Raw genomic sequence first — 16140 nt, forward strand, 5'->3', positions numbered from 1 at the left:
AAACTTGTATCAGATTTATTATGAAAGTTCCTACAACATTCATCATTAGATGAGAAAAAAAGTTGAAATTGATTAACACTCAATAAGCTACCTACGCATTCCTAATGTTATGTTCCGAGCCACCGAGGTATCCAGCGTCTGTGCTGTTCCCAGACGGTTCTTCCACAACCGAAAACTCAGTTTCCATGATTAACTTACTCATCAGATCACTGTGTCAAAGTAAAAGTCTAGAAAAAATGTATTTAAAAGTCGTTTTGTTTACATTTGGCAATCTTTAAAGACATGTTTATTGTTTACTGATTGTCGAGACACTTCATGGTTTGCTTTGCCCCTGGCCCACACGTGTCACGTGAAGCTGTGGGTGGGGCTACAAAAGTGGTCGTTGTATTTGGGGAGATGTTTCAATTCTACTCTGACATTATATTTCGGCACATTCCTGAACCAACCGTTTTCTTGGCTTGGTACCAAAATGTTTTATATTTCAGTAAAGAGGACGTTTTCAGTTTTGAATCTTGCAGGATGTTTGTTTAAGTATGATGACCTCTTATATAACAAACTATCAATTTAAAATATTTGTTTGATTCACCGCTCCTATAATATACATGCTATCCTTTGTTACTGCCTGACGTAGAAACCACATGACAACATTGTTATGACATTTATAAAATTTGATTACCTCATCCCTTAACACGATTCATATAATGATATAATGATAATACAATAGCATAAGTACACCTATATCAGTTTTAAATTCCTAAAAATATAAGACCAAGTACAGATATCCAAATAACTGTTCCATTTTTTACCCTCTTACTGTCTTTGAGGTCAATCTGACCCCATCTAGGTTATGAAACTTCTGCTCAGTCAGTTTCATAAGATTTTATAACTTTTGCAACACGTAAATGCAATGTGAAATTAACAGAGGGCATTTTCTTAGCATCAGACAAATAAAAGCAGTCAAAAATGCAGATTGGAGTGAATGGAAAATATAGATATGAAGGAGTAAGACCTAACTCAAACACATGCTGTTTTATGTTCTTCACACATACGTTTGTTTATTTGATGCTTTAATGTATTCCAACACCAAAGAAATATCGGAACTTCCAATAAACAGTATTTGGTCACTGCTTATGAATAAAGATAATATCAATGATGTGTATGCATGTAATTCTGATAAATCACAGGTAGGTCATGTACACAAAACCTTTACAGTGAAATTTTCTATTGTCATCGAAGTTCCATGTGGACATAGAGATCAATACTATACTGTACTGTTTAATTGTAAATGTATACCTTTATAAAGTATATACTATATTGTATTGTGCAATTGCATACCTCTGAGACTGGCTATCATTTAATTTATTCTCTTTACAAGATACAACACCCATCTGAAGAGCGTGCATTCATTTCTTGTATGGCTTGCATTTGTTCTCTGTGTTGCTGCATCATCATGGCCATTGACTCTTCATTTCTCCTGTTGGAGTTCTCTAACATCTCTGCAAACTCTCTAGCTCGATTACTTTCAGCTTCAGCGCTCTGTCTCTTGAACTCCTCCATCTCTCGGCTCATCATGTCTGCCTTGTCCTTAAAGCCCTTCTCCAGCAGAGCCGCCTGCTCTCTCAGTTTACTTTCCATGGCACGCTCAGCTTCCAATCTCTGAAGCTTCATCTCCTCATCCATCTTCTGCTTCATCTGTATCATCCTCTCTTCATTACTACGTCTCTCCGCTTCCATCTTCTCTTCTAGTTGTCGTTGCTTCTCCTCTTTAGCTTTGATTTCCTGAATCAAGAGGGCTGCTTTCTCTTGTTCCTCTGGTCATTTATTGACAAAAAAAGAAAACATGCTTTAAAAAAAATCAGAGAAAAACTCAAACTATGTGATTAATTTTCCTTTAAAGGGATAGTTCACCCTAAAATAAAATGTAGCTGTTTATCAACTCAGGTCATCTGATATGTTGGTGCCATTGTTTCTTCAGTCGAACAATAAAGATGTGACCATATGTTAGGTGAGTGTATAAATAATACATAACCAATTCCACATTACAAGTCGATGTAAAGTATCATGCCCAACCTAGTCGTACCACGAAGTGGAAAAGCACTATACGTTTACGTGAACCAGAGCCAATCCTCCCTTTATGCAGAGTATGCCAACTGCTTAGGACCTCGAACCACTAGGGGGCCCCCTTACTTTTAAATTCAGACCAGCTTGTGAGTGACATCATTGTGCCGCAAAAGCCATTCAAAAGCCTAACTAGCAGTCTGATCTCACGAGACTTTAATTCAAGTTGTCAGTCGGACTGTGCAGCTCCGCATGCAATTGATGCACCTACCAACATGCATCTTGATATATGGTTATGATTTAAAGCTATCCGTCCGGAGCATAAAAACAGAAGGCACAATGAAGGTAAAGTAAAAAGATTAAGAACACATTAAATTCCTATTTAGTCTTGACTAACCATGCAATTGATTTATTACACCCAGTCCAAATCCCCAGATTCAGTATAAGACCAGTGTGTTAGTAATGCTTGCATGCATCAATAATCAAAATATTTCATACGTGTTAAAGAAATAAACACATTTATTCATGCAAGATGTGGTGTGACTCCTGTTAGCAGTTGAAAACGATGCACATTACATCTAAAGTATACATAATTATATGTATTTTAGTATGTTTATCTTTGGAGTCTGATCATAACTTTTTTAAACAAATTGAAAAATCTGGTGAGTTGTTTGTTAAAGATTTTCTGACAGCTGTTTTGGTTTTATTTTATTCATAATTTTTTATTTGTTTACATGATGTTCTACAACCTTTAGCAATGGTTTTCCGGACAGGGCTGATGCTAATCCCATACTAAAATACATGTTTGAGCTGCCTTATATTAAAAACATCTTGCAATGACATATCGTTTCATATATATATTAAAGGTGCTCTAAGCGAATTTACGCGTTTTAGGCCATACATTTTTTTTGTTTCATACAGTAAACATCTCCTCACTATCTGCTAGCTGCCTGTCCCCTGAACACACTGTAAAAAACGCGGTCTCTGTAGACAGCACAGACTATGCAAACTGCAACAAAAACAAAGTGGTCAAACCTACCACCACGAAACATAACAAAGTGTTTCAGCAAATAAACGACAAGAAGGATTTGGGAGTGGGGGTTGGGGTTGGGCATGTTCATGACTCTTTCAGAAAGCACCGAAGGGAGGGGAGGAGTTAGCTACGCTCTGTTTTGTTTGGCAACACTTCGAACGTCAACAAGAAGTGCACAACACTTTGTGCTTTGACTTTGATAATCCAGCAGACTTTGATGATGTGTTTCACAGAGAAACTGATAGAAATTTACAAACTGGGTATTTGGAGACTCTCACCCTTAATCTTTTTCTCTTTCTCAGTTAGTTTTTTGTCAGCCTGCAAAATAGCTTTAGATTCCACAGACTTCTGCTTCAGAAACTCCTCTAGGACCTCTTCAGCCTATTAACAAACAGAAACAATGAATAATTAAGACAACAATGACAAAAGTGATGTATATTATGAGTATTGACGTGCAAGAAGTGTAATATGAGCCAAACCTTGACTTCTTTTGCGGCCTGGATGTTATATTTTTGCACAATGTCCTCCAGATCCTTGCAGAAGAGATTATAGCCGCCAGGTTTGGCATAGAGCCCTTGCTTAAGGTTTTCCGTCATTTCTACAGTCAGGGATGACAGAAGATCCTCGCATCTACTCTTTGAAGCTTGCTCATTTAGGCTTAGGTATCTCTCAAAGAGATTATTAATGTTTTCCTTTAAACATAACATTTTGAGTGTTAGTAGCAGTTCTCAGTTGTATTATAATCCATCAGATCACATTTATGATCACGTCTATGACATCTCCTCATGCTGATGAACTATGGAGAGATCTGGCCTACCTCAAGAGATTTTAGGTAAGTCCCATCAGTGTCCCTGAATGAACGCTTCATGAAGGTTTGTGTTGCCAGGTTGCTGAGCTGTTGGTGTTCTGAGGACACATCTTTCAGTTCCAAGGGAAAGGAGTTCTTCAACTTCTCCATTCCACTCTGATAGACCTCAAGCCCCTCCTTCACTGCAGCCTCATTCTCAATCGTTGCCATAGCGATCACAGCGTTCTCCAGACATGGCACAGCCCCACTAGAGATGGTGTCCACGTATGTTTTTGCAAGATTACCCAGAACTACAAAGAAGCCCGGAAACACAATGATAATGAAGAATTGCAAGAATATAAATTAATTTAATTGATCTCATTAATCACCCCTGCCAGTGACTGTGTATCCTTCTTTCAGCTTCTTCGCCTGGCTCTCCTGAAAGACAAACTTGCAGAAATGATCCGTGACCTTCAGGAAGTCAGGGGAAAGGTCCGCAGGATTTAAGCTCTCCAGGCGAGAAACATTCTCTGGAGCAGTTGGAAATGGGAAAGTGAAGCATGTCCTTGAAGGGAAGAATTTTTGGATGCACTCCCTGGGCAGGTTGTACTCCATCACTTTTTTGGAAGTTCCTAAAACAAATGAACACATGCTGTACCTTCTCAGAATTATAACATCAATAAATTATACATTTTAGTTATTTAGTACGTTCTATTGTGATAATAAATTTGAGAACAATTACAAAAATAATCTTTAATTACCATTTTTCAGCTTGAGAGCAAAATCTAGATATTCATTCTCTGTTGCATCTTTGCCATCAATCTTTAGCTCAAGGGTGAAGTCTCTCACAGCCCAGATGAAACTAGGGAAGAACTTCACAAATTCGATTGACTCGTCAGCGTCCTCATCAGATGATTTTACTTTAATGCACTCTGTTAGTTCAGTAACATATCTGACAGTTTGTTCAGGCAAACTCAGTATATGTAGTTGTAACAGAAATAAAGTTAAAACTCTTCTGTAATAAATAAAGATGATAATAGTGTTTAATCCTTCTCTGCAGAGATCTTGACAGATTGAATGTGTTTATGTGTTATTTACAGGCTTTGTGACTTTTTGTTTCTGCTGCTCTCCTCTCTTTTTTTGTTGTACAGTATATGTAATATATTTATAAAACACTTTTGAATAAAACACTTTTAAATAACGTGATGTATTTAGATTGTCAGAAGGATACTGCAGCTCCTCAATAGCCTTGTTGTCAATCGTCCCTCGACTGTTGTATACCAGAATGCTGCTCAGTAACACAGCCAGGCAGAAGATGTTGGTGTCATGCTTTGAGTCTCCCTGAGAAAAAACAATTAGAGTTAAAAACGTAGTTTGTTAATTCCTACTAATTACAGCAAACTAGCAAGCTATTAACTAAATACATTTGTTCATTCTCAAAAAAACAGAAATGTGGTGAATTTTATATTTGCTAACATGGTGCCCTGACCTATCATCACTTCCAAGCCTCCTCTACCCCATCAGAAGTATTCTTGGCCCCTTTAAACTGATATTTGACAATACTTGTAGTTGTGTTTTTTGGTAATTTGTCTGTCACATCACCTTGTCGACATCTCCAAGTCCCTCAGTGTCCAGCAGCACCAGAGTGGTTTCTTTTTTAGAGGGGTGTGGCACACACCACATCCAGATCCCCTTCGTCTTGGACTCAATTGTGCTGCCAAGTGCAAACCCTGATAATACCATACCAAAAACAAGACACAATTACTTTTAACTGGATCATGTTTTTCTTTGCCCATGTGTCCACCACACTGTAGCTAAAAACGCCAGGCAGTCTTCTGAAAATGGCAACTGTGGGCACTTTCTCTCTCCTATCTAAAGCGGACATTTCCAAGGTCTTTGCTTCTAACCACCCGACTACCTGCCCGTTAAATCCCTTACCCACCCATCTTCTTCAGGCCATTCCTTCATCGGTTATACCTGCTCTCACCCACATTATCAACTCATCTCTTCCCACTGGTACATTCCCCACAGCTTTTAAAGAGGCCTGTATAACCCCGCTGCTGAAGAAACCCACACTTAATCCTGAAATGTTAGAAAACTACAGACAGGTATCTCTCCTTCCTTTCATTGCCAAGACTCGTGAGAGTGTGGTTTTAGACCATCTTCTTCAAACAGAATAACCTCATGGACAGCATTCAAATCAGCTTCTTTGTGGAATGACTGCACTGCTCTCAGTCATTGAAGCCCTAAGGCAGGCAAGGGCAGCCTCCAAATCATCTGTACTGATCCTACTGGATCTATCTGCCGCTTTTGACACTGTCAATTACACCATCCTCCTGTCGACCCTCAAGGCTATGCGTGTCTCTGGAACAGCGCTACTATGGTTCAATTCTTACCTCTCAAGTAGGTCATTTAGAGGATCCTGGAGAGGTGACGTCTCTGAACCTCAACATCTCAATAACAGTCTACCTCAAGACTCAGTGCACCACCTGCTCTTGTAGATCCTTTATAACATTAGGAAAATTAGATATTTCCTATGTGACCTTGCTACACAAGTCCTATCCAGACTGGACTATTGCAATGCACTACTGGCCAGACTCTCAGCCTACACAACCAAACCCCCACAGATGATCCAGAATGCTGCTGGAAGAGTGGTCTTTAATGAGCTAAAGAGGGCACACATCACTTCTCTCTTTGTCAGGTTACACTGGCTTCCTATAGTAGCTTGCATCAAATTCAAATCTCTGCTACTGGCCTTTAAAACCACCAGGTCAGCACCCCTTACCTTCACTTGCTTATACAGACTTATGTATCTTCTTGATACCTGCACTCTGCTAACGAGTGACATCTTGTGGTGCCATCCCAAAAAGGGAAAAAATTGCTATCACGTACCTTCTCTGGATCTGTTCCACATCTGTGGAATGATCTGCCGGTTGCGACAATATCTGCTGATTCTGTAGCCATCTTCAAGAGTGGCTTGCTAATACAGTTTAATCTCTTTTTCTATTGTCCTATCTTTATCTTTTCTGTCTTAAAAAAATTAAACCATGGCTATGTATACTGTGTTAGACTTGATGAGACTAGTTCTAGTGCCCCTATGTATTGCTGTTCTTGTGTTGTTCTAATTGCCTCTCAGTTCAACATCAACAAAAAGTGACGTCACACAGATTGGCTTAGAGCGCCTTTAATGTAAATAAGGTTTTGGTTGCGATCCACATTGCTTGTGACGGTCTAACCTGTTTGTTTCCCAGCAAGTCGATTCATCAGGTAAGATTTTCCAGTGCGATAGAGACCGACCACAGCCACCACCACCACCGGCTGCTCAATCTTCTGCAGGATCTGCAGTGCTGGCTGCTGTACACACAGCTTCCCATCTGACTCTGTGTCAATGAGGCAAACTGGCTTATCCATGGCCATTTCCCAGCAAGTGATTTTGAGTTTAAAAGATGTCTAAGCTAAAACAAGGCAAAATTTGGGCTGTCAGTGAAAATTTAATAGAGGTCTAACCATAGCCTTAAAATACATGAAAAAAAATGAAAGCAAACAGCTAGTAATAGCTTGTGACTTTGCTTACATGATAAAATATCAAACCTCTCACAAGTTATTTTGGGAAAATAAAAACACATTTAACCAAATTTAAGTTTATTTAGAAGTGGGGTTTTTATTTGACATTTCCCGGTGGACTGGCAGTCGTTCTGGCCTGCCGTGCAGTCAGCTCAGGTTGGTGTGATATGGACCGTTTCTCAATCCAAAGGCTGCAGCCTCTGGAGGTTGCATATGCAGGCTGTATACATCATCAAGCCTGGTTTATTTGAGCATTACATTTGCAAGTCATACGCATATTACAACAATTAACGATTAATTAAGAATAAAAGTAAACTTTATTTAATTGTTAATATTCTGAAATAAGACAGTCTTGATGACGTATTCTGCCTTCGATTTGAAAAATGGTCATGATATAAATAAATGACGGACCTCTAAAAATCTACGAATCAGGCAATCGCGGTGCGAGTGGTTGATGTCCTCAGGGCAACATTATGTTGACCCTGGAACAACATTTCAATCAACCAGTCAGATTTCAGAAATAAGTTTACAGTTTCTTTCCAGTTTAAGCTTACAACCAGGATTAGCTGTTTCTAGACCATTGTTTTTCACTTATCATGTCCCTCTGATTTTAGCGTTTGGTTATGGATAGGGTTGGGGTGGGTTTAGGTTTTATGTAGAAAAATGTTGTCCTTGGGTCAACACAATATGTTGCCCTGAGGACTTCAACCACTTGGCAAAATCAGTTCGAGCTTGCGCCTGAAGTTTGTCATTTTATAAACTTTTTGGTTTTTTTGAAGAACTGTATCAAAAGTGCAAATCTTGCTTTTTTACTGTCATTTCACATTTTAATTTGCAGCTCTTAAAAGGGTCTTTAAAAAATCTATTAATATAAGTTATGTATAGTTATTTACATTTGTTTGTTTCATTTAATTTCATTTAAAATATAAATATAACTATAGTATACATTGTGTATTTCTAGTAAGTTTTTGAGGTTCACCTACAGTATAGACCAGGGGTGGGCAATTCCTGGTCCTGAGGGCCACAGCCCTTCAGAGTTTAGCTCCAACCCTAATCAAACACAGCTGAAAAATCTAATTGAAGTCTTCAGGACTGTTTGGAAATGACATTCAGGTGTGTTCGATTAAGGTTGAAGCTAAACTCTGCAGGACTGTGGCCCTCGATGCCCACCCCTGGTATAGACATAGAATGCATCTCGACAATTAATTAAAGGGACAATAATACCCATACGGAAATGTAATATATGTGAATATATGAAATATCCCTATATGAAATATATGGTAATATAAAGTAGAAACATATATGTACATATATGTACAACCATATATGACACCTATTCGAAAATGGAACAATTTCATATATTGACATATATGTCTATCCCATACAAATATATGTCTATGTGTGCAAAAAACATACATAGACATATATGTCATCTATATAATTATTTATATATGTGACATACATGACTTCACATATATGTCTAATATATGTTGCATACATATACTTATCATATATCATAAAATAATTAAATTTGAACCGTGGTTTTTATCTATTTTTCAGATCACAGGTAGGACGTACAACCCATTCACACAACTTAACACACAAACACAATTTATTATTTGTAATGTACCTGATGAGTCCAGTCGGGCCTCGAACCCGGGTCCTCACGTTGAAAGTCGTCTGCGCTATCCACTGATCCACCCAGCAGTTGGATGGGAGGGGCTAACAACTTAAGCTATTTGTGTGTTACTGAAGTAGGCGCTGTTTAGCTTGTATTTTACAGTGTTCGTTTTATTATTCCTCCTGTTTTTATTTTATGCAGGGGTACACAGTGCAAATTTAACCCTTGTGCATTGTTCAAATTTAATACATCCACTAAATTAAACATCTGTAAAAATGTATCAGATTATTTTTTCACTTTTTTTGCATAAATTTGTTAGTCAGTTCTGATCAAAACTACCAAATTTTTACAAAAATTCCATGATTTTAACTCTTTAATTGCCAAGTTCATAAGTGGATTTGGGGAAAATCTAAATGACAAATTTTCAATACAAAAAGTGATTGTAGAATGGATTTTTTTAACCTTTTTCGCAGTCTTGGGCATGTCAAATATAAAGTAAAAACATTGGCTTTTGATTATTGTTTTCTTCCTCATTTATTGTTAGTGGCTGTTTTTGCCCCATTGACTTCCATTATAACCACATTTTTTGATTGCAGAGCAATGACACCTTGTTATCATGCATTTTTGAATGTTGGTGGTTTTTCCTTTTGCAAAGAGGTCAAATTTGTCATTTTTACTGTTGATCACCATGTGGCACCATTAACCCTTTAGTAGACCTGTGCTGTGCAGAGCTTAATTTCTAGCTTGTACATTGAGTAATATGGGGGCGGTTTCCCGGACAGGGATTATCTTTATCTTATTACACGGCTCTCTGGAATGCTTGATTCTGATTGGTCAGTTGAGACATTTGCAGGTTCGTTCTTTTCAAATAATAACCGCTCCAAAATAATAACGCATAGCCGGACTACTTGCACGAGTAAAATCGCTCCGCGCCAATAAAGATCAATAAAGATTACTGTCTGTTTGGCGCCATCTTGTGACAAACACTCGACAACCACGACAAGACACAGCTTACTGAGACTGAACTTGACAAAATAGAGCATGACAGCTACGAAGCCAACACACAAAAAATACAGAATGGGCATTAAAACTTCTCAAAGACTGGTTAAAGAGAAAAAAATGGAGACAGACAAGTATGAAGCAGAGGATCTTAATAAGGTATTACGATCATTTTATCAGCTGTGCAAAGTTTCGCGGAAGGATAAACATGTTAATTTAAAACAAATATGCCAATAAAATGTTTCAAATTCATATTCATGTCCAGAATTCATATTTATGTGGCAAGTAGCCGTGTAATAAGCGGGATAATGTAGAGGCAGCCGGTAGTTATTGGGAAATAAGCCCCTTCAGTGTGATACAAGACCCTCCGCTTCGCGTCGGGTCCTGATCACACTGTCGGGGCTTATTTCCCAATAACTACCGGCTGCCTCTACATTATCCCTTACTTAATTAGCCTTTGGCTAGAAGCCTATATGTAGAGCATCGGCTGCTTGAAAGTGTAGCAATGTTTACTGCATTGTCCCTGTTAAATAAACCAATAAATAAATAAATAATCCAGGACTAGGCCTTAGTTTAATTAGGAAATATAACTAGTTTTAACAAACATGCCTTACTAAAAACATTACCTGTATGCATTTTGAGGCAAAACAAAGGGCCCTGATGTATTTTAAGATATGTCAGTGCAAGTTGTTTTCAGTTTGGACAGCTCTTAAAAATGTTTTAGTCTAGGACTAGTCTATCTGTCCGGGAAACCGCCCCCATGGAGTATAACTCCATAATAAAAGTATAGTATTGTGCCAAATGCATGCAGTTTGAAACTAGGCAGGGTTATAATGTTATGACCCTAATAATTTTTAAACAATATATTTACAGACCTATATAGACTATGTTGTTTTAGAAATCTAGACATAAAACATATTGATATCATATGGTTGGAGCATACAGTATCATGTAAAAATCCATCTTATATGGTTGTAAAATACAAACCCATATAAGAATTCATACATATACATATTTTAAATATATGTATTTAAATACATTTTAATATGAGTATTCCATATAGGTTTAAAACATATATCTTCATATATCAAGAGTATCTATATATGTGATATTAATATATGTATTTATATACATTTTAATATGAGTATTTCATATAGGTTTAAAACATATATCTTCATATATCAAGAGTATCTATATATGTGATATTAATATATGTATTTATATACATTTTAATATGAGTATTTCATATAGGTTTAAAAAATATATCTCATATATCAAGATTATTTATATATGTGATATTCATATATGTATTTATATACATTTTAATATGAGTATTTCATATAGGTTAAAAACATATATCTTCATATATCAAGAGTATCTATATATGTGATATTAATATATGTATTTATATACATTTTAATATGAGTATCTCATATATGTTTTAAACCTATATATTCATATATCCAGAGGATCTATATATGTGATATTAATATATTGCATATATATGTAACATATATGCCAAGATCGGTTTTGATATAGGGACATATATGTCATATATTACATTTCCGTATGGGTAGGATTTACCCCCATCTAGTGGTGAAAATGTATTTTGCATTCAAACGAATAGTGCTCTCTAGCACCTCGCTATTCCAAATGCGTGTTGCAACTACGGTAGCCATTAAGTAATCATTGATCTCCTTGTCCGTTTCAGCTAGTTCATGTGTTCTGAATGAAAACGCATTGTGAAAATGCATTGGTAGGCTAGTGCTTTTTGTCCCTCTCTGCTATTATAGTTTATCAATACAGTGTGACAATGGGACTTACCCATTCAATGTAAGAGAAGAAATTCTAAGCTTACAAAGAAAAGTCAGATCACTGGCAGAGGTCATTTGACACCAACGAGGACATATTTATGAATAAAGACATTAATTTTGATGAATAAAACACTTAAAACTCTACTTACTGTCCCTTTAAGATAGATCACTTTTTGGTCAGTCCCCTTTTATAATTTGTTATTCGTCTGGTAGTCTAACTGTTATATAATATTAACCTATAAGATAAGCAAGTCTGGTGGAACATGGTGACGGCATCAGCCAAGGTGGCCTAAGATGGAGTCAAATTCTCAGCCTGAACTATTGACCCACATGTGCATGGAGATACTAAAACTACAGATGTGTACACATGAATATTTAATTGTACAAACTAACACTCTTTTCAACACATACAGACACAAAATGAGAAATATCAACACAAACTTACAGAATATAAAACACATTTTTAAGCTTTTGTCTGTCCTGCTACCTTTTCCCCAAGTTCAAACCTTTCTGGTCTATAACCTTGCTGGTTTAGTTGATAAACAAGATTATCTTAAGCTGTAAGAAGACATTAAATGTATTGAGTCATGTCGTGTTATAGAGCCACACACACAATATGAATTACAGGGTTACTGTATTTAGATAGTACAATTCAGTCAATCTCATTCAATTTCAACCTGCTGGAGCAAAAACAACATCTCTGATACTGATATGGACATTTTGAGAGTAAAACATTAAAACATTGAGCTGTAAAAATGGACTGCATAAAGAAATCTTACTTACATTTCTGCTTTCTTTAGCTTCAGTAAAGTGATCTCAGATTGTGGCTTCCTTAACTTTGGACTAGGTTCAGCTCTTCATTCTTATTGGTCTAAAGTAATTTAAGGTGTGTCTTTATATCTCTGTTTATTGTGTGTCACCTTCTGACTGAACTTTTAGTTTCACTTTTCCACTTAGTAACTGCAAGAGATAGTTTCACGTGATACACTTCTGCATTGTTTGTCAGCTGAAAGCTTATCTTTGGTTTGGTTTATTTTTTCTCTTCCTTTAAGAGATTTTCTCTTTTACAGGTATATATTGTACATATTTTTAGATGACTTATTTTTACATTCTTGATGTAAATTTTTAACCTAGCATTTGTTTTGTTTGAGGTTATTCTCCTTTGGTTAATAGCAAAACATCATAAGATAAGTTGGTAACACTTTACAATAACAGTACATGAATAATCATGTACTAATACATAAATTAATAATCAGTTTAATATGAACTAATGATGAGTTAAGCTATTTACTAATCAATAACTAACCGTAACTATGTTATGAGTCATATGAATTCATGCATGAATTACACCCACCTTAACTACACATTAATACATGTATGTTAGTTAATGCATTAATTAACACTTTGGGTAACCGAAATCAAACATGCTCTAGAACAGTGGTTCCCAACGGTTTGCAGGATCTGATGCTTTGTTTGAGGTCAAATAAAGATGCATAAAATGTTCCACTTATAACTTTGCGTACTCCATATCAAACAAGCTCTCTAGAAGAACGAAAATAACTTTTGTTAATGCAAAATGTTTAGGTTTGTAATGCAAAACTGTTTATATATTTGCTCCTGCAGCTGAGCTAAAAACATTGAATGGCACTGGATTTCTTGCAACATTTACAGTTAACCTTAATCATTAAATGTGCAATTATGGATTAATAATTAAAATTAGTTCCACTGCTGCCATTAAGAGTGACAGACGCTATTCTTTCTAAATTTAAATCAGTGTTAGCCTACAGACGATAGTTATTGTGTGAACTGGCTCGTCTTTACATCAAAATGCTCATACAGTATTTGTTTTGTTCTTCTTTTAAGCCATTATTACCCCTTCCAAATGTCTGACTAATTTTCACATTTGCTCCTCTCCTTTAAAACCACCAAAAATTTGGATTTTGATGAGCTGAATTTGTATAGAATGTGTAATTGATAACTTTTTAACAGTGTACCCCTCCAAGAAAAGTCATTGTGTAGGGCCTACACAATAATACATTAACAAGTCATTAATTTATGTTAGTTTATGAGTAGTTAACGATGAGTTAATAATGATGTGCCCCTTCAAGTAAAGTCATGACCTAATCATACATTAACAAATCATGAATTTTTGTTAGTTTATGAGTAGTTAACGATGAGTTAGTAATGATGTGCCCCCTCAAGTAAAGTCATGACCTAATGATACCATAACAAATCATGAATTTATGTTAGTTTATGAGTAGTTAACGATGAGTTAATAATGATGTGCCCCCTCAAGTAAAGTCATGACCTAATGATACCATAACAAATCATGAATTTATGTTAGTTTATGAGTAGTTAACGATGAGTTAGTAATGATGTGCCCCCTTAGTAAAGTCATGACCTTATCATACATTAACAAATAAAAATATAAGTTACCCAGTGGCGGAGGCAGAAAGTGTTTTTGATAGGTGGGCATCTATACATCTGCGGGCCAGAAAAATTCACATACTTTTTTTAACTTGCGTTATTTGGGAAGATAAAATGACTGTGTTCTTTCCGTCAGTTTTGTACATTTTAGATGGAATTACGTTATTCAATCTAACTGTATTACAATCGGCCGTCTCTCAAACAGAAGGCTGCATCCTCCGGAGGTCGGATATGCAGGCTGCATACGTCATTAAGCTTGGTTTATTTCAATTAAATAAGCATAACATTCGCAAGTCATAAGCATATTACAACGATTTACGATGAACTATTTAAGCATTGAGCATTTATTTAGCTAAACGCCCGTGGCTTACCTAAGCACTGGTTCTGAAACATAGAGGACCCAGAAGCAAAAAATATCAACACTGCTTTATTGAAAATCAACTTAAACAGTCCAGTCGGGCCGTCGAGTCCCGAGCCACCAAGAGCGAGTTAACTTTAGTGTTGCTGGTGTACACCGTTTTTATTTAGAAGTCTTTTCTTTACCGCAGTGATCCACACGTTCACACACGAATCTGCTACTCAGTGCAATCTAACCTACCGCGCTCTCTTCAAACCCGCCTCTTCCGCTCTAGATGACAGCAGCGATTGGTGGACGGAAAGCAAGACATTACCGTAATAAACCATATATTGCCAAAAAGCGCAATTTGTTTTCTTTAGGAGCAATTCTAATTTTTTGATAGTTCAAATGGTTGAAGAATTACGGTTTGAATGAAAAAACATAATGTATTTCCATGAATCTGATTGGGTGGGCAAGCTGTCAATCCACCTGTAGATCCGCCTCTGGCTGAACGCTGATCCTGAAACAATGCGAAAAATTAATTAAACAATAATTAAAATAACATCAAGATAACATTTTAATAGCTTTCACAAATAAACTGGTATGATTGACGGTTTGATGGTCTTTATATGAAAACTATACATTTGGCATTGTGACTTTGGTTAACATGTTTGTCATTTCTGAGGAATAGTCAGAATGATTTTAACTGAAATATTTTGACAGCGCCAAAGGCAGCAGACCACAAGTGCAACGAGCTGGCAGCCTGTTGTAGGCCGTAATGTTTACATCCACCTTCCTTTTGATTTTGCAATCTACTACAAGCACACAAAAATAGAGAACAATTATCTTACATAATAAAATACTTTAACTACCTGCTATCTTGGTATTGTGAGCACATGAATTTGAAAAATATCTTTTGTTTCTAAAATTATAAGTGGAACATTTTATGCATCTTTATTTGACCTCAAACGAAGCATCAGATCCTGCAAACCGTTGGGAACCACTGTTCTAGAGCATGTTTGATTTCGGTTACCCAAAGTGTTAATTAATGCATTAACTAACAAACATGTATTAATGTGTAGTTAAGGTGGGTGTAATTCATGCATGAATTCATATGACTCATGACATAGTTATGGTTAGTTATTGATTAGTACATGGCTTAACTTATCATTACTTCATATTAAAGTAATTATTAATTTATGTATTAGTACATGATTATTCATGTACTGTTATTGTAAAGTGTTACCGATAAGTTAGTGCAGGAGGGTCTATACTGTAGATAAAACTTGTGTTGCAAGTCACATGGGGAAAAAAGTTGAACAGCAACATGCCAGAAGAAAGTTGTGGTGTTTTGCTGTAAATTCCCAACAATTGCTCACTGTCCGTCAGGCTAGGTATAAACATAAAGAAAAAAATCTTGTTTAACAGTAGTGCATGATCCTAACCGTACAGGAAATTCTTTTGAACTACTGGTATATAAAAAAGTTAAATAAGTTGGTT

General features: G+C 36.3%; 1 protein-coding gene across 2 annotated transcripts; it reads right to left on the reverse strand.

Annotated features, from left to right (window-relative positions):
- Positions 1 to 603: 603 nt before the first annotated feature.
- Positions 604 to 12800, reverse strand: LOC135779238 (guanylate-binding protein 4-like). 2 transcript variants are annotated; one of them, XM_065289968.2, is made up of 10 exons: positions 12660 to 12800; positions 7115 to 7333; positions 5481 to 5608; positions 5110 to 5219; positions 4640 to 4830; positions 4268 to 4510; positions 3909 to 4189; positions 3571 to 3783; positions 3370 to 3472; positions 605 to 1811 (listed from the first exon to the last, which is right to left on the reverse strand). In XM_065289968.2, exons 2-10 carry the CDS (start codon positions 7293 to 7295, stop codon positions 1369 to 1371), a joined length of 1893 nt encoding a protein of 630 aa, XP_065146040.1. In that variant the 5' UTR covers positions 7296 to 7333; positions 12660 to 12800; the 3' UTR covers positions 605 to 1368. The 2 variants fall into 2 exon arrangements, with proteins under 2 accessions (XP_073670260.1, XP_065146040.1); XM_073814159.1 differs by lacking the exon at positions 12660 to 12800 and having other exon boundaries at positions 604 to 1811; positions 7115 to 7327.
- Between the last annotated feature and the right edge of the window lie 3340 nt (positions 12801 to 16140).

This window comes from Paramisgurnus dabryanus, chromosome 1 (assembly GCF_030506205.2).
Source record: "Paramisgurnus dabryanus chromosome 1, PD_genome_1.1, whole genome shotgun sequence".
NCBI classification, from domain to species: domain Eukaryota; kingdom Metazoa; phylum Chordata; class Actinopteri; order Cypriniformes; family Cobitidae; genus Paramisgurnus; species Paramisgurnus dabryanus.

Bases quoted from the DNA above. Each gene is read 5' to 3' on its own strand.
- LOC135779238 (XM_073814159.1), bottom strand. From the start codon at position 7,295: ATGGCCATGGATAAGCCAGTTTGCCTCATTGACACAGAGTCAGATGGG. The intron at 3,784-3,908 runs GTAGGCCAGATC...TTATGTTTAAAG, and splicing joins CTTACCTAAAATCTCTTGAG to GAAAACATTAATAATCTCTT. The intron at 3,473-3,570 runs GTTTGGCTCATA...GTTTGTTAATAG, and splicing joins AGGCCGCAAAAGAAGTCAAG to GCTGAAGAGGTCCTAGAGGA.